At 42.3% G+C, this 19677-nt stretch overlaps 1 protein-coding gene across 1 annotated transcript in view; it reads left to right on the forward strand.

Annotated features, from left to right (window-relative positions):
• The window catches only part of LOC139927477 (chloride channel protein 2-like), a 136641-nt gene that overhangs the window by 73534 nt on the left and 43430 nt on the right, over positions 1 to 19677 (forward strand). Inside the window, exons 5-12 of the mRNA XM_078284085.1 lie at positions 355 to 488; positions 2759 to 2836; positions 7944 to 8022; positions 8656 to 8781; positions 9162 to 9246; positions 11854 to 11955; positions 13806 to 13890; positions 15774 to 15929. Of these exons, the coding sequence (XP_078140211.1) occupies positions 355 to 488; positions 2759 to 2836; positions 7944 to 8022; positions 8656 to 8781; positions 9162 to 9246; positions 11854 to 11955; positions 13806 to 13890; positions 15774 to 15929 (845 nt within the window). The remainder of the gene's footprint in view (positions 1 to 354; positions 489 to 2758; positions 2837 to 7943; positions 8023 to 8655; positions 8782 to 9161; positions 9247 to 11853; positions 11956 to 13805; positions 13891 to 15773; positions 15930 to 19677) is intronic.

Below are 19677 nucleotides of genomic sequence, written 5' to 3' on the forward strand. Positions count from 1 at the left end.
AGTGTTTCGAAGTTTGTGATAATCATTGATTTACAGTCTGACTCATGAAGATTTAACCTTAACCGAGGGAAACCGCAAATAGTGGTGACCAAAACTCACTCCAATCATGTGATATTTTAGACCAATTGCAGATGATCACACACTGGTGGCTGGTGTGTGAAGAATTAGTTAGAAATAGTTTGGCCAACAAGCCTGTTCATGGCCTTCAGTGTCACTCTCCATGGTGTAGGCCCTTTCCCTCTCACTGTTCACCCTGCTTATTCACGTGTGTATGAGGCAGCGGCAGACTGGGACACGGTGTGTGTCAGTGCTCTATAAACACACAGTTCACTTTAACCGTTGTGCTCCATGCAGGTTCGGGCATTCCAGAGATGAAGACCATTCTGCGCGGAGTGGTGCTGAAGGAATACCTCACCTTCAAAACTTTTGTGGCCAAAGTCATCGGCCTCACCTGCGCTCTGGGCAGCGGCATGCCCCTGGGCAAGGAGGTAACGCACACAAACACACACACACACACACGGACGAAAGAATCTACTCTGTGTCCTTACATTCCTTTGTGCCCGCATGTGTGCATGTGTTCTTGCATGACTCTATAGAGAGATAGTGTACTAGGAGAACATGTGACTCACAGCTCAGCTCAGCACCACACCGCACGGTACAAGCTGACAACCCTTCAAATCAATCAGTCAATCAATATGTGATTCAGAAGACAAGGGGGCTCAGGCAGTAACAGAGAGAGACACACAGGGCCACACGTGCACATCCAGCACAACTGTGTCCTACAAAAACGCCTTCTAGGAATCACACACACACACACACACACACTGCGTGTCACGTGTGCCCTCACAGCCTTCACATGGCACTCGGCCCTCTCCTACTGGTACTCAAAGACTGATAGAAAGGGAAAGAGAAGCCGCTGGAAGGAGGTTGAGGAACGACTTCAAAGAGCTGAAATTAGTCAATTACCCTGCTGTGTGTGTGTGTGTGTGTGTGTGTGTGTGTGCCCTTGCTACTACGACATATGCTGATAGACTTCTATCTGATTTTCGTTGGCTTTGTGAGGCAGGCGACGTTTTCAACTTTGCCTCTATATTCAGTTTGTGTCGGCGCTGCCAGCACAACTCCAGTGCTATCTGTCCTAGGTGCAATGAATTATGGTCATTGTAGTTTACTAACACGGCTTCAGAGAAATACAGCGACCTGGTGACCAAGCTGGCACCAGGTTTGAATGGCAGCTTAGTGCATTATAGCTGATCACCAGTCTGATCACCGATTTGAAATGATTCATTTTGTTCACATTTTCTACGAACAACAGCACATTGTGTAAAAGTGCGCAGCAAGCATAAATAGTAAAATTCCAATATAGCACTGTGTTTAACATATTGTTCTAGTATATGATCATAGGCTGTGAAATTCAAAACCGATATTGGCTTTTTTTATTAAAAATTTTACTGGCCAGTCTGTTTCATCCTCCTGTGATATGATGAATATGATGCAGTTTGATTGATTGTCCTTAACCTGAACTGATTATAATGCAATATTTTGATCAGATTCCACAGTAAGTAAGCATGAATATCTCTAGTTTTAGTGTCCTATGGATTAAATGCTGTTTCGGTAGCTTTTTCACCCTGTAAAGAATAGAAGAAGAATAAAAAGATTTCTTTTTTGCATGAAATTGGTCAAATAGCAGCTTCAATCCAAAAATATCAGCATGGGCCTTCAAAAACCCGACATCGGTCAAATCCTAGTTTAGGAAACCCTGGTGTGTGATTGTGAGACTGACCGGGCTGTCAAGCCAAGTTAACAGTGGATCCTGATCCTAGTTACTGTGTGTAAGTGGCATGCTGCGATACAGGAACTACAGAGAAGCATAACCTCCCTCAGCTCCCTCCCTCCCTCATTCAGATTTGCGCTCCCTACATCCCTGCAGCATGAATTACAAATGATTTACAAATGGCACGCCGGCGGCTGATATGCTCGGGTTCAGGTCAAGAGCGATGAGTGTGAAATCTGGAGGGAAAAGTAGAAGGAAGGAAGGAAGGAAGGAAAGAAGGGTGGAACAAAATTGACTGGAGAGTTTCTCTAAACCCAATGGGAGGGAGTGGAGTGTTGGATTGGAGAGTAATTTTTATCATCTTGAACTTTTGATGGCAGTTTGGGGAGCCCCAAACTAGCTATGCAGCTGTTGTTTATATCCTGTGGACTAGTGTGAGGGCGTGCTTGTGTGTGTGTGTGTGTGTGTGTGTGTGAGTGCATGTGTGTGTGTGTGTGTGTGTGTGTGTGTGATGAAGTGTAGATCAGTGTTTCCCAGTCTTTTAGCCGAAACAATTTCAGTAAGTAAGGCATCCCCCAGAAGACTACCTTGCCTGGAGACATACTCACACTCACACACACTCTTGCGCTCTCTCTTTCACACTCACACATATACACACACTCACACACACACACACACACACACACACACACACACATGCCGCAGGCCCTTTTGGTTGTGTACTACTGCATTAGCGTCTACAGTTTGGATTCTGTGCAAGCTTCTCGCCTCCCTTCAACTTCAGCATCACTTTTCTAATGCTCTCACTTTTAATCCTGTTAGTTCCACTTTGAACGCCGTCCTCTGAATTTCAATATGCGCAGCAGACTTTTTTTTGTTGTGGAAATGTTTTCAAACGTGCTATGTTATATGAGGGAAAAGAAATAGGAGTGTGCGAATGTTAAAGATGGCACCAATTTGATATATTTTCTTTCCTCCTGTCAGGGTCCGTTTGTACACATCGCCAGTTTGTGCGCCGCTCTCCTCAGCAAGTTCATGTCCCTGTTTGGAGGAATCTATGAAGTAAGTCTCTCTGTCTATGTCTCTCTCTCACACTTTCTCTTTCTCACTTCCTTTCTGTGCTTTATTGGCATGAAGCATCAGGATAAAACCTCAACATTTTTAGATTTTTGCACAGTGCCTCAGTACTTCCATGCACCACATAAGAAACTATCTCAGCTATTCTCCCCTCCCGTCTCCTTCACCTCTGATCTCACTCGGGACTCGGGGTACAAACAGCAGACGTAGCGCTGATAACATCGGCTTTTTAGAAAGCTGCAGTCCAACCCTGTCTTATCCCTCTCTCCTTTCCTCACTCTCTCTCTCTCCCTCCACCCATCCCTTCCTTTAAAGGAATACACCAAGTTTGGGGGGAAATTGTCCCGTTGGTTAAGTTACCAGTGAGAACATAGACACCAAAATCATCCATGTGTCCCCGGTGGATCATTTGCTCTGGTGCTCCATGCTAACACTTTAGCAAATCAAAGTTATATTGAGTTAATAATATTTTTAAAACGTATGAATTTACAGGCTGCTTAATTGAACTTGAGATTTCTAAAAGGTCACTTTTCTTACTTTAGATAATGCTAGCCTACTATCACTCAACATAGTGTATGCTAAAGTATGCTAAACAGGCTAATCTTACCAAAAACTTGGTGTATTCCTTTAAGGACTTCTTTCCCTCCAAAACTGTTTTCCTACTCATCATATTTACATTACATTTACATTTTAGACATTTAACTGACGCTCTTATCCAGAGTAACTAACAGTGATTGCAACAGTAGAACAAGCTGCAATTCGTAGATCACCAAAAATTACATTACAGTGTTAGGAAAAGAAATGGAATAAGAGCTAAGGAGAGAGATAAAAGGGAGTTTTTCATGTTTTAGATCAAGTAGAGTGGGTAGAGAAGGGAAAATCATTCAGTGGCAAGAAGACACCGTGCCTCGCCATGTAGTTCTGTTGTTTGAGAAGGACTGGAAGGGGAAAGACAGAGGGAAAGAACAGAAAGAATGAAAAAAACAGTGACTAACAGCGGATGGAGAGAGGAAGCGGGTGTGTGTGGGGGAGCAAGAACAGAGGGAATAAATGAGGAGGAAGATGAGAGTTGGAAATGTTCTGCAGTAGTGATGCTGTCAGTGGAGGGCTGCAGAGATACAGGCCGGCCTAATGCTGTAATCTATTTGTTCCTATTTCTCCTCTTTCTGTCGCTCTCTCTTCTTATCTATCTGTCTTTCTGTGATCTGTTGATGCTTCAGCTTTGGACTCAGAGCAGAGAGAATAGACGACAAGAGATTCAACACTTGACAGAAGGCTTTTTGATTTTTTTTCAGTTTCCCTAGATCTGTCCGTCTATCCGTCCGTCCATCTATCGAAAGAGAAAACAATTGCTTTTTCTTTGTGAGGAAAACTGAGGACAAACTTGTCTATTTTTCTTTTTTCTCTGGGAATAAATCCCTTTTTTTATCCTGTACAAAGTCAACGACGTGTAGCCCGTTTTATAAATGTTTAATCATTTCTGTTATTTGTCAACAAATTAGATCCTTTTCATCTTCAAAACCGACTTTGCCCGGAGAGGGATGCAGCGATGGAGATAAAAATTTCATAGGGGAAAGGGAGAGGAGGGGGGGAGGGGGGTGGAAAAGATGAGGACGGAGGCTGAGGGCAAGGAAAGAGGAAGACTCAGTTGAAAGAGGGGAGACCTCTTCTTCTTCTTCCTCTTCGTCTTCTCCTTCTTCCTCTCTGTCCTTTGGGATTGGAGTCAGGGCGAGGGAGGGAGGAAGAGAAAATCTTTACTCTCATCTGTTCTCTCCTTTCTGAAGATGTGAGCACCTCTCTTGGGGGATGACAGGACGGGCGGAGGGGAGGATGGGAGGATGGGAGGGTTTGAAGAGAGTACAGAGGGCAGAGAGATAGAGAGCGATCCCCTCATGCTGCATTCACAGTGTGGCCTTAAACAAAAAGAAAACCACACTGTTCCTCCTGGTGGTCATGAAACGCCTCTTTAAAGTGTTTGGCAGTGTGTATGGAGGCGTTATCATCTTGGAATATGGGAGTATCATGAGGGAACAGTGTTTGGACCCTAGGGTGCTCCTGGTCCTGTCAAATGGCCTCATATTCCTTGGCTGTTATATGAAGAGCAATCATAAGAATCCAATGACTTCACATGGCTGCCTGTTCCATTGAGTACATGTTCCCCATTGTAAATGAATAGGAAGCCAAGCAAGGAATTGGAATAAAAATTTGGCGCTACACCTTTTTCTCATGGAGTATTTTTTACAAACAGCAAAATTACCGTCAGACGAGGAAGGCTCTTGCTAATTCACAAGTTAATCTTGAATGGACGAGTACAGGTGGACAAATGTATGTGGATACATGAATTTTGCAAGATATTTTAACATTCAGATTGTCTTTACTACTGCAGCAGAAGGCAAAACTTGGGAAAAATGCAACTTTTGTTGCCAGGTTCTGTCTGCAGGCACTTAGAGAGGCACTTTTTACCATTTTCTTACTGAGTTTACTGACTATTAAACAATGAACTAAATGTCTGACAGGTTATATTTTGCAAAAATATTACTAAATATGATACCCACTGTAAATCAATAGGAAGCCGAGCAAGGAATCGGAATTGCTCAGCCAAACCAAAATTTGGCAGTGCGTCTTTTTCTCCCAGAAAGGTTTTTCAAACTCCAAAACAGTGAGTCAGAAGAAGAAAACTCTTACTTATTCACTATATTATCTTCATTGAAAGAGGAGATAAGAAGAGCAGGTACATCCATCTAACTAGACTTCTCAGCATCTGGTTTTGTCTTCTCCGGCACAGTAGAAAGTAGAAGTTGGGAGTTCAAGTTTTGCTGTCAAGTGCATCTTCAGACAGAGTTTACCATCGTTTTCCTATTGACAGTGAACATCTGTGTTGCCATACCAACACAATATCAATGCAGCAGTAGGAGTTTACAGCCCTCCTTTAGCACATCTCGTCCCTCTGTCTCCTCCATCCTCCCCTTTATCCCTCTCACTCTTCTCTTTATCTGTCTGTCAGTCTCACTTTTTCATCCGCCTGCCTCTTAATCGCTCTCTCCTCTCTCATCATCTTCATCATTGTTTCCTTGTAGCCCTCTGCCCTCCCTCTAGAGCAGAGAGTGTTGTGCTGCATTTTATGGCATATTAATGCAGTGTATGTGTGTGTGTGTGTGTGTGTGTGTGTGTGTGTGTGTGTGTGTGTGTGTGTGTGTGTGTGTGTGTGAAGTGTCCCTATGCAGCAGTATCTAGTCCTCTCCAGAGTTTGAAGTACAGTATGCTAATGTAGCCTGTGGGCTCTCAAAGACAGCTCTTGTTCCAGTGTGCTTTTAGATGCTGATAGAGTACCACACTGTACTGTATGTACGTTTATAAAAGCAGGATGAGCGCACGCACACACACACATACACACACACACACACACACACACACACACACAGTAGGGATGCACTTATCCGAAAACAGGCCAATACTGGATCAGAAACCATTAAAAAATGTTATTATCAGATCCATTGATGCCAACAGATCCAGCCGAGAACGTTGCTGCTAAAACTCAATTTGTGAAACAATTGTTAATTGCATTAAACCAGAGTTAATAATGGTCATGTGTGACTTGATTCAGTCGTTTTGTAAGCTGGGTGTTTCTAGAGTCTGTGTTTCCCAGCTTGAGCTTGGCGATTACTGTTTGTAGATGGATAAAAAGAATTGAAAAAAAAGGAGCGCAACCTTTAGCTCTGTAGTTATTAAGGAGGAAAATGAGTCTGTATCAGATTGGTACCTGGTGGTGGTAGTCATCCATCCCATCATCCAACACACACACACACACACACACTGTACAGCAGGCACACACACTCTTACTCGCTGAACTTTGTTTCTTACTGCCATGCTGCTTGAAGGAGCCCAGTCTCGTAGGGGCTAAGGTAAGATAAGGCCTCGGTTTCCCAGCATGCACTATGGCCCTCCATCTCGCCCAGCTCTGCAATCCACTGCACACACTGCAAAAAAAGTTCAACAAGTGTTTTATCTAGTATTGAGTCTTAAAAACATATTTTTCCTGAAGCGAGTGAAAAAGGTTTCTGAAGTTTTTCCTTAAACATTTTCAAGTTTCAGTATGTTGAAACAAGGCAGACCACAACATTACTATCAAGAAAATATCACTTGATTAAAAAAAAATCCTTGAAACAAGTTGCTTTGCATTGGAAAGAAGTGAAATTATTTCACACTACTGGCAGAATTCTTCACTTCTTTTAATTAAAATGAGTTTTTAAGACTCAATTTTAGATTAAATAACTTGTACAGATGGACATTTTTTTGCACTGTAAGCTCTATTTAATATTTCCCTCATCATCCCAACATATTACTCTGACTATCTCAGTGTGTGTGTGTGTGTGTGTGTGTGTGTGTGTGTGTGTGTATATATGTATATGTGTGTATGTGTAGCGTCCCACTGCAGTAGTATCTAGTCCTCTCCAGATTTTGAAGTACAGCATACTAATCACAAGAGTCTATAAGAGCTGGATAAGCATGCGCGCGCACACACACACACACACACACACACACACACACTAAACTCTCTTTATCGCCATACCATGCTGCTTGAAGGAAGGTCTCATAGGAGCCAAGGTAAGATCAGGCATGTCCAAAAACCTTCATTTCCCAGCATGCACCCTGGTCCTCTCCTTGCTCTGCAACCACACAGCTCAGTCTTCTTCATTGGTTCTTTTCCCATCTGCCTCACTGTATGTTACACTACAGCTTGTCTATTGATGAATATTTCATTATTATTTTCTCAAGTCAGTTTTATCACCAGTTTAGGGAGATTGTTGATGTTTTTATTGTATATTTAATGTCCTAATTTGTAATTACAGTCATTTGTGTTTTTATTCTCAATTCAATTCATTTCAATAACTTTATTGTACCAGATGGGAAATTTGTAGTCTACTGTTTTATGAACCCTTCCATGTGTTGTGTGTTGATTTTGACGTGTGTGTTAGTTCATTAAAGGCTCTAAAAAATGCTTCATTATATGAAACGTAACGTAAAGACCTATTGAGAATCTAACCGTGTGTATGTATGTGTGTGTGTGTGTGTGTGTGTGTGTGTGCTGCAGAACGAGTCGAGGAACATCGAGATGCTGGCAGCAGCCTGTGCTGTGGGAGTGGGCTGCTGTTTTGCCGCCCCCATAGGAGGTGAGTCTCCTATGAAAACATACAGTAGTGAAAGTCAGAAAATATACTGGATGTACAGTATTTCATCTATATGTATATTATATAATATACTGTATTATATAACTGTGCATAGAGTAGTGCAATACTGAGCTTCAGACTATCTTTACAACTCATTTTATGTAGTGTTGAATCTTAAAGAGATTCTTGTTTCTCTTGGCTCTGGCCCAACACACTAACAATAAAGACACTCAATGCAGACTGCAGCTTCTTATATTTCTTCTACCTTCTTCTGTTAATTCCAAACAAACTGCTGCTGTTGCTTCCATAATTGTAAACCGCATCACTCCCTGTGCAGCAGAGGCTTTTTCCCGGGAAACAGGGAGCGCCTCGTAGGTGTTTACAACAGCAAATGTAAAAGCTTTCATTAACTGGCTGTAGGCTGAGTCACTGTTGCGAATCAAGTGACTTTCTTAAAACAAGCAGAGTGATCCCATTTCAAGACACTGCTACAATAAAATTCTTGAAACAGACAAAACTGCATACTAAACAAGAAGAATGATCTCACCCCAATGGCAGATTTTTTCATTCGTTTTCAGGAAAATATGATTTGAAGACTTGAAATGTATGATTTATTATTATGTGTGTGTGTTCCAGGTGTGTTGTTCAGTATCGAGGTAACGTCGACGTTCTTTGCGGTGAGGAACTACTGGAGAGGTTTCTTCGCTGCTACCTTCAGTGCCTTCATCTTCAGAGTACTGGCTGTGTGGAACAGAGACGAGGGTAAGGTGGTGGTGTGTGTGTGTGTGTGTGTGTGTGTGCATGTGTGCGTGTGTGCAGGTGCATGCTCAACTGATGCATGTGCCTCTATGAGAGAAAATAGTGAGATGTCAAACAATAACGTATAATAATAAAATGCTTGACTTACCATTTTTTGACATGGCCCCTGAATGCCACATCTTGACAATTCACGTATCATAGAAAATCCTGATTTTCTATGTTTCTAAGTTACAATTATGCAATGTGATCACAGCACATGTCCATCTCTCAACGGCAAAAATTTACCTGGTGACGATGTAAGCTCGTCATATCACCCAGCCCTAATTTCAAGACTTATTCATTGTTTTGACAGTAGTTTGCTCTTCTTTCTGTCCTCTCTCCAGAGACCATCACAGCTCTTTTCAAAACCCGCTTCCGCCTAGACTTCCCCTTCGACCTCCAGGAGCTTCCTGCCTTCGCCGTCATTGGGTGAGTCTTGACTGCTGACGAGTCATCAGCCAATCGTCTTAGCCGCACACATCGCTCAATGGCTGTGCATGCTGCCTTCACGTCCCATTGGAAAGACTGTAGATATGAACTTCCCTCTAGTCAAATGTAGGGAATGATATATTCATTTCAAATAAAACACAATAACTACTTCTTGAATTTTTTGTTTGTGGCTGACAATACACTGTTAGGTTTGCTATAAAATATGAACTCAACTGCATTGCTCACTAAGTACACATGTTAAATGTCAGAAAGCTGATCAAGAGCAACCAAAGTCTACAGAAAACCTCACTCAAAGCATCATGACAGCTTCAAACAAGATGAAACTTGTAAAGTCGCTGCTTTTAACCGTCAAGTCATTCCAAAGGTCATTCCCATAAGTCTTCATTAACGTGACAGGTGGCAGCAATTGCCACTAGGACCGTACAGTTCCAGACTCATGTAAGGTGTAAACTATTCAGGGGCTTCGCTTACTGTAGCCTGTGAAGGTGTTAATTCAGGGTATAGCCTGCGTGAGTCACCTGACATAGATCACTTAGCCAGCGACAGTTGGCGGCGCACTGAGGATGTCTTATTTTAGCCTGCCTGCGCCTGCGGGCTCCTGCACGGCTGTGAATGGGACCAGAGCCTCCTGGAAGAAAGCTGTTGGAGAGATTAGGAGGTCTCTCTCTCTCTCTCTCTCTCTCTCTTTCTCTCTCTCTCTCCATCTCTCTCTCTCTCTCAGATGAAAGTACAGGCCCGTGTCTAACTGTGCGTGGGCTCCCCAGGAGAAGAAAATCCCTCTCTTCTTTTCTTTCTTGTCTTTTCCCTCTTGTCTTTTTTTTTTTTGTCTGGAGGTGTTACACTCACTGCTGGATCAGAGTGACTTCCGCATACAGTACGCTAAACACCGCCTCCAGAGAACAAGGCAGCCCGCTTAGCCCCACTTTTACACTTTGCAAGTGTGTGCATGTGTGTGCGTGTGTATGTGTGTGTGTGTGTGTCGGCATAGTTTCCATCTTCCCCTGCCAATTGCTGTCAAGCGGGGAAAGTCGGTCAGTGTCTCAGTGATCTAGGCCAGAGAGAGTTTGTCCTGTGCTACATGCTAGGACACTTTGAGGAGCAACTTAGACACCACTCTACTTACTGTGTTGACGCCTTCAGGCTTCAGCAGGGAGACTCACTGGGACTTTGAAATACAGCCTGCCTCCTGCGCAAAACATATGCACACATACATGCATGCATTATATAAAGTATGCATGCATTTATCCACGTGCAAAAAAAACACTTGTTTTGCTATACTTGTGAGGACCTTCCATTGACTGTGTTTTCCTCGTCCTTCTATCTTTGTGAGGACATTTGGTCCTCATAGCGCCCAATTCAAACTCGTTGAAACTCCCAAAATCATGTGACAGCTAATCCTGCTCTCTGATTGGCTACTGCTCTGAACACTGCAGAAAAGTCAACTTTTTGGAGCGGAGGATTGCGGCACACATCTGGGTTTTCCACTGTTCCACATCGGAAATGAATTGAATTTTGTCGCTGTTCTTAGCTGTTGGTCTGAATTAAGGATAGAAGTAAGAATAGAAGTACAAGAATACACACAGGCAGTGTTTCCCTAGGCTGCACCACAGGAGCGAAAAAGACTCCCTCATCTTCCCGTTCATCATTTATTTAGAAGTATTTGACGGAATTAATAATGCAGCAAGATAAATTTATAAGCATTAGGTTGTCTGCATAGCCGTCTGAATCTATTCTTTCTCTCCTCTGCCTCTCTCTCCTGTTTCTTTCTCTCTCCCTCTCACTGTCATAAAGAGGACTCCCACTGAGCTTTTAAATGCGCGCTTATGTAAACCTCTTTTTGTGCTTTGTCTCTCCGACTCCCCCACACATCCCCGTTTGCCTTTATACTCTCTCTCTTTTTCTCTCTCTCTCTCTTAGCCGCCATTACACTCTTTTCTCTTTTCATCTCCACTCTGTTTATCTCCATTCGCTTTTTTTCCCCCGCGCGCTCTCGTTCTCCAACTCCTTTCTCCTCCTCTGCATCCACAGTATATCCTCCTCACGGGGAGTTATCTCTCCTTTTTCACTTTCTCCTTTCTCCATCCCTCCATTCCCTCATTGTCCATCCCATATTTGATATTTTAATTGGCCTATATTAACATATTGTACTATTTTTTCCCTTCTGTTTTCTATGTTTAAAGCTGTCTGTATGTGTTGTCTATGTCAATTCCTTTCTACCTGACATTAACATGTATCATGGATTGCATCTAGATCTGATTAAGCTGAATTTCATTTACACCTGACATTGGCATGTGTTACCTCACCGAAACACAGCACATCACTTCCTCTTGTAAAATTTGCGACCTTTGAATCTGACAGTAAACGCCTCGTCTCAGTTGTTCCCCATCAGCGATTATCCTGACAATCTATTTTTGATATGTGTGTTTCTGTCTGAGCTGCCTGATTTACGTGTGTTTCCTTGTTTGATCCCCACACACAAAAGTTTATTTCTGCAGTTGGAAAGGGAGCCCGACTTTCTGATTAATCCACTGCTACTCCTCATTCTGATCCATCTCTCTCTCCTTCTCTCCCTCGCTCTCTCTCCAGTATTGCCAGTGGTTTCGGCGGGGCTTTGTTCGTCTACCTGAACCGACTGATCGTCCAGTTCATCAGGAAACAGAAGGCCATCAACAAGTTCCTCATGAAAAAGTGAGTCTGGCACACTGATGATGTCATCCACCTGTACCCGCCATTATAACCTATAGCAGGGGTGCTCAAATGTTTTCATGTCACGGATTCCCAAATTGACACACATTAGGCCCCGCAGAGACCTTTTTGATAAGATTTAGTCCCAGGGGCCCCATATGGGAAGATATTTGTTGTTGATTTAGTATAGAGTTGTGTAACTGTCTACACTGTATGTGGAGAGATAATAGTGATGAGAGTGAAACCTATGATTAGAATAGTCATTCTCATACATTTTCTGATTGGGATAATTTCTGGTGAATTCAATTATAGTGAAATTAAACCTTAGAGGTTTTGCGGTTGCATCACAAATCTCCAAGCAGCCACAACTAGCACCATTGGAGGTCCATTGGAGAAAATAATATAAAGAAAATCTGAAAAAGATTGTTGGGATAGATTCAGTAACATTATTAGTAAAAGGTCTTATAAGGTAGAATTGTTTCCAAACAACACTCTGAGTTGAGAGTCAGCTACCTGAACAAACTGTTGGCTTTTGGAAGCCAAACACAGAGACTACTTTTCAAGTTGGACTGACATCTACTGGTTAAAAAAGTACGCTATTACAATTGCAATCTGCTATTGGCTGATCTTGGTTGCTAAGACAAAACAGGTAGCCTACATCACAGGTGACCAACATCAGCCAATAGCAATTGCAATAGCATGCTTTTAACTAATAGATGTCAGTCCAAGCTGAAAAGTAGTCTCTGTGTTCAACATGGGACTACTAACCACTACTAACGTTAGCTTCTCATAGATACACTAGCGAGTGCAAATCAGATGAGTGTGTAACAAGACAGGAATGGTTAGCTTACCAGAAGCTATGGTTAGCTAGCTAACTAACAAGTTGGAATTATCTAAACACAAAATCGATCAGATGTGTCAGTGCTGAAAGGATCTGTCCCCAAAACATCACAGGTATTAACCATGAACAGTGTTGAGAAGCCAAATCGTAAGTTTAGAAATACAATCGGCTTTTCTTAGCATTCAAATGGTCCTCCAATATGGCCGCCAGAGAGCATGTGACATAATTTGAAAGCCTCTCCCTCTCTCTCTGGAACCAAGGTGCCTTGTTGGGCCCCGGAGTATACTTTTTTTACAACCACTGGCTTATAGCATTTAAGACCCCAATCAGTGAAACATATTGCTGCTGTACTGTGAAAAACCTTGTATCTGTAAAATGTCAACTCTTCAGGAACCTTGTTTTTAGCTCGATGACCAATGTATATTTCCCAGTTTCCTCAGTAGTCCTCAAAATTGGAGATACAAGGTTTTTGCATGATAACATTGCTATGTAAAATGGCAGTAGTCAGTGGGGAAGCTGACTAATTTAGTTGACATGAGAGTTGGGGATAAAAACATTTTGAGACACACACACACACACACGGCCTTTGAAATAGCGTGATTTATAGTCTCAACAGACTCTGAAGTTCACCCAGAAGTTTTTCCATTGGTCCAAAACCTGGTTGCAACAGAAAGTGATAGAGACATTAATCATGAGAGCACTAATCAATGGTGTTTACTCATTCACTCACACACATTTCTGGAACCGTTTCAAAGTGAATGCTTTGGTTGATTCCATGAATTCATTTAATGTAGCGATGTTGACTGAATGTGCTGCATCTCACACTTGGTTATAACGAGAAAGAAAAATATTTATTCAAATGAGTTCAATTAATCGTCTTTTTTTTCATTCCTTTTCTATCTGGCTCTCTCTCTCTCTTCCCTATCTTCATTACTCTCCTCACCTCTCTCTCTCTCTCTCTCTCTCTCTCTCTCTCTCTCTCTCTCTCTCTCTCTCTCTCTCTCTCTCCCAGGCGTCTGCTGTATCCAGCCTTGGTCACTCTACTCGTTTCCACGTTAACATTTCCCCCTGGCTTTGGACAGTTTATGGCTGGCAAGGTTGGTTCCCCCTCTCTCACACACACACACACACACACACTCACACACTATTAATGTTTATGCTCTCACAATTCACACAACTTCAATCTGTCCTGTAAGATAAGGAGGTAAAAAATATTCACTTTGTGTTCAGTCAATGTGGAAAAACTCAAGAGGGTTGAATACTCTCTGAATACACTGTATATGTGTGTGTGCAACAAACAAAACTGGTTTACAAGTTATCATGGCTGTAGCTGTGGGTATCTATGTCTTTGACACACATACAGGTTTCATTAAGTTAAATTGAAGACTTTTTAAGACCTTAATTCTAGTTGGAATGAACTATGACAAAATGAAAATGAAAATGAAAAGTACAATGAAGGGAATATGCTAGATCTACATGATGAACTGATTTCACACCAAGAAACCACAACATTTTGAAGACCTCTAACACTTTTAGACTTATATTTATGTAACTGTATTCAATATGGCAAGCATGATATACAGTATATTCTTTGCATGATGCACATTGTTTTTGGTTATGGACTTTCGTCTTTATATTTTTATGTAGCTGTACAGACCAACTGTGCCATTTTGGATCACTGCCATTTACTAGATAACAGCCTGACAATCATTCATGTCCGTGGGATTTTGAGCACAGCTGTTATGATCATTATTATATATTTTTTTATTATTTCTAGATGTACACTACTTACACTCACAACATAGGCTTAGAGGGGTGTTTGTGTGTGTCGTCTGTGCACATGTGGCACTACACTACATTGGAGGGTGAGAATACTGTCCTTTGGCTCCCACAATATGACTCACCTGTGTGTGTGTGCGTGTGTGTGTGTGTGTGTGTGTGTGTGTGTGTGTGTGTGTGTGTGCGCGCGTGTGTGTGACTAATGTAGACTTCTCTCCAATTTTGCTCCCCTCATCTGTCTAATTATCAGAATTAGCAGTAGAATATTCTGTGCATCCTCAGGCCGTAGACACACACACACACACACACACACACACACACACACACACACACGCTCCCGGTTCCTAATGAGAGGGTGAGTCAGGCTCTTGTAGCTCTAAATCTGCCACAATAAGCTGCTGATTCTACAGCCTACTCCCCGCTCCCCTAAAACCTTTCTGACACACACACACACACACACACACACACACACACACCTCGTTTCTATCTCATATCCCACTGTCTTGCTCTCGCACTCCTCGGCCATCATTTCTGTGGCGGTGGGTGACATTATCACCGCCCGTGTCTGTAGCTATTCCTGGTTTAAAACAGAGCTACAGATGAATTTGTCTTCTCGCAGTCCCGGCCCGCTATCTTAAATCTTCAGTGACATGTCGTAATACTCTCTCCCCATATCATCTGCCTGTGCTGACATCGCTCTATAGACTTATGTGTTAAAAGTATTTTCATTCCAAGTGGCAATATTTACATTTGCATCCCCAAGATGAGATTTAGCTCTATTAAGTCGTTGCATGCAAAAATGAAGGTGAAAATCCTACATCAAGTTGTTTCTCAGCTTTTTCATAGAACTTCCATCTCGGAAATTATGGTGGCAAAAAATGAATGTGTCATGTTTGTTATGAAAAAAATATTCTTCATAAGTTTTCTTTAATTAACACTATTATATATGTTCTCAGTAGATCATTGTTTTATTACAAAACATAATTTTTTCAGGATTGAAGGAAATAATTCTCATTGACACCCATGTACTTTTCTATCTTGAAATTATAATTTTTTAACAGTGGTCACTGTTAGCAAGTCACGAAACTCAAGTAAACTCTCATTTAAAGAAAAAAAAAAAATATGCCAAAGGTGCAGTTTGTGTGGGTTTGCCTGCAATGGCTCGGCGCATGTTGATGATGTCACTTCCCGCGGCCCGCAGCTGACCCAGAAGGAGTCTCTGGTGACGCTGCTGGACAACCGGACGTGGGCCAAGCAGGGCATCGCCGAGGAGTTCGACTACATCGGCCACTCCCAAGCCTGGAAGCACCCGCAGGTCAACGTCTTCGTCACCCTGGTCCTCTTCATCGTCATGAAGGTGAGGAGGAGCTTGTGCTTCCTATGCATTTATACACAACTGTGTTTCCTTAAGAAAATGCACCTTACAAGGTCTCTGAAACAACATTCATACCAAAGTTTGACCAATATGGGTTTTTGAAGGACAGTACCGATATTTTTTTGGACTTAAGCTGCCAATAGCCGATATTTTGTGTCGAAATTCAGTATTTTAAAGTGTCCCAAAAATGCCCAAATACTCCCCAAATTATTTTTTGATTCCCCGGAAATGTATTCATGTCAGGGTGGAAAAGCCTCATTTGCACCAATAGACAATAAAACTTTAAGATGAAACTAGGAATGATGATAATAAAACATCCATGCATGCTTGTGTGGATTTCGATCAAAATGACACATTAGAATCAGTTCAGGTTGAGGGCTTCCCATAGACAACCAGTGTAGTATTGATCAATTCTACAATAAATATGTAATCAAACTGCATCATATCCATCATATCAGAGGTGGACCACACTGACTGACTGATGTCTGATTTTTAATAAAAAGTCTAATATCAGCTCAATATATCTAACCCTAATTCATACCATGTGACAATTCATACCACCCTGACTACTCAATAGTAGAAAATATACTGGCACACATACAATCACTCATCTTTATCTTAATCTTCTGCATCATCAATCCCCTCTTTCCTCCCTCCAGCTACGCCCCGTCTTCCTCCTCCTCCTCTTTTCCCTCCTCCTCCTCCCTCCATTCTCATCTCTTTACATTGCGTGTTAATAAGTCCTCTCTTTATTTCCTCTCTGTAATCAGTGTTGGGCGTGTGCTGGTCCGATGTGTTAAGTCGGTATGTAGCCGCTGGTGGCTGCGGCGCCAGTGGAGATAAAGGAAGGTCAGGAGGAGAGTATGAATTGAACACGGCCATGTTATAAATGGGCACATTTTGCCCTTTTTATTTGATACTAGACCTGGGGTAATGGGAAAGTGTTGGAGCCGAGCCCATCTCCTCTCGCCACCAGTAAAGAACAAAGGGAGGCCATGTAAAAAATGTTGGAAAGTAGCCTATCTCCCTCTCGCTGTGTTACAAAGTTATGTTCCCGGGAGGCCATTTAAAGTTTTGGTGCCCGCTTTGTGGCTGTATCGCTAAGAAAGAGCTGAAGGACACCATGGAAACATATTGGACCCCAGCATATCTCCATACCTCAGTGTTATACTGTTATGTTGCCTAGAGGCCATTTAAATGATTTGAGCCCCGCCGTCCCATCTCTGATCTTAATGACAATGGTCCGAAGGAAGCTGAGTAATAAAAGTAGTGGAACCCAACCTATTTCTTCTCATTGTGAATGGGAAAAAATGCATCAGGGAATCAGGTCATGTATTGTAACTCCCCTATTGTAAGTACGGCCTTTTTAGTGTATGGGAAGGTCATCAATACATTACAGTTCAATAAAAGAAAAAAAGGGACCCATATAGAGTAAAATCTTTGGATCACAGCCTATATCTCTTTTTAATTCAAAAAATAAAAGCCACATAATTGAAAGATGGTTGTGTATTGTAGCTTTAGTGAAAGCTAAGCTGGGTTCCAGTCCTTTTGCATGTCCTCTTTTCACATTAAAATGATAAATAAATAGGATATGTTATACATTATCAGTCTGTGTCTGTCTCTGACCCTGTGTGTTTATGCCTCAATCCCCCCGTTTGCCTGAAATTGGCTTCTCTATGATATCTGGGACATTTTGGGGTGTATACCGTTTGCTGTGGGCGTGGCCAGCAGTGAGCTGGCTGTGCCTATCAAGCTGAGGCTAGCGGCCACAGAGCAGCGAAGTCATAACAACAACAATTGCGTAGAGTAGTAAGAAAAGAAAACACAGCAAAGCTAAACATGCAGCAGACAAGACCTGCTTAAAAACACAGTGAATATAAGTGGTGAAGGTTGTTCCCACTCTGGTGCCTCTGAAGGAGACTAAAGGGATGAGAAGTGACACAGCTGCTTGTTTACTGCTGGACAGGTAGAATGTTAGCCAATTGCTAGGATTTCTACATAGTAAGCTAGCAGTGCTATATTATCCCATAGAGTTCGTCAAGATGAGTGACAAATGTTAGGATGTCTTGCTTCACTTCACTGCCTCAAAGCGAAAAAGTTGCATGTTAGTTAGTTACTTGCTTGTAGTTTTAACATGACTGAAAATTGCATGAGGGAATCAGCCCATTTAAATGTGTAGGAACTCACCTTTATGTCCCAAGTAAAGCCTTTTTCAGACATGGATATATCAATATAGTTGAGTTAAATAAGACAGAAAAAATGTGGCCATATCAAATCTTTGCATCACATCTCATTTTGGTTGGAAAGAAAAGGAGCATAAGGAGAAGGGCGATATCTAGTAAAGTAGTGGATCCCAGCCTATCTCCCATGGGTCCCAGTGCGAAAGAACAAACAGAGGCTGTGATATAAAGTATTGGAACCGAGCCATTGCACTGCTAGCACTGCTCGGTGGAAGAAACAACCAGCGAAGTTATTACATATGCACCTTTCGTTTTACAAGAGGAGACGAGGGCGAGAAAGCCAGCGTCTCGACACCCATCCTCTATTAACTCTTTGGTCGCGGTGATGAGAAGGGGGGGGGGCAAATAAAAGTTTTGGAGCGCAGCCGATCTCTGCGCCTGACTAGTCGGGTTGTTGTCGTCGTTGTTGTTGTGGCTGCTGTGTAAGGGCAGGTGGAGGAGAGCGCTGCCAGTGTTGTGATTAGATTGGCTTTTTATGTAACCTTTATTTACCCGGGTCGCTCCGTTCGGCTGAAATGAAACGTCCTCTTGGAATGGAGAAACCTGGAAACGGAGGTTGTAAATCTCCCCTCACTGCAGCAAGAGCCAAATGTGTGTGTGTGTGTGTGTGTGAGAGAGAGAGAGAGAGAGAGAGAGAGAGAGAGAGAGAGAGAGAGAGAGAGAGAGAGAGAGAGAGAGAGAGAGAGAGAGAGAGAGAGAGAGAGAGAGAGAGAGAGAGAGAGAGAGAGAGAGAGAGAGAGAGAGAGAGAGAGAGAGAGAGAGAGAGAGAGAGCTGTGAATCTCGTAGAGCAGGTAAAGTCCTTATGTTAGAGTGAAGACCCTTGAAAGAGTGTGAGTGGGTGCAGATTATTGTGTGTGTGTGTGTGTGTGTAGGTGAGTACATGGGCAGCAGGCTGGCTCTACTTTGAAAGTCTAGTTTCCAAGCTACCAGTTACTTCACGTTGGAAGAAGTTGAACAACAGCAAATCTACCCTCAGGTGAAATATAGTTTTGTTACCTAATGTACCGAAAAGTAGTTCAATCTGCTTTGCACAAAAAATTAGCATATATACATCTGCAATATGATATAATACGAAATCACGACTGCAAAAAATACCACTGATTACGATGTTAAATAAAAAATTTTGGCAAATCAAGTGAAGTCAAGTCCAGAAATATAAATAAAAGAATGAAAAAATGCAATTCCCTTCTTTTCTTCTTTTGCCAGAAGTAGTTGGTAGTTACACCTCAGAATAAAAAAGTATTAAACTCCTTAAAACACTATCTGAAGTTGAATGGAGTTGAACTACCACCAAGTTGCTGCAAAATGTAATTAAACTACTGTAACTGCATCTAGTGAAAGTACTCGACCCTGGTTCCAGTGTTAAAGCTATCTGAGCGTGGGCCTGATGGTGTGACAGTCTGCGCTGCAGTAATGGAAGAAATGGCCTCTGTCTCTCGCTCTTGGTTTGTCTCTCCGTCTCTGTCAGTGAACAGAACACAGAACGTCT

Source organism: Centroberyx gerrardi, chromosome 6, assembly GCF_048128805.1.
Source record: "Centroberyx gerrardi isolate f3 chromosome 6, fCenGer3.hap1.cur.20231027, whole genome shotgun sequence".
Taxonomy (NCBI): Eukaryota; Metazoa; Chordata; class Actinopteri; order Beryciformes; family Berycidae; genus Centroberyx; species Centroberyx gerrardi.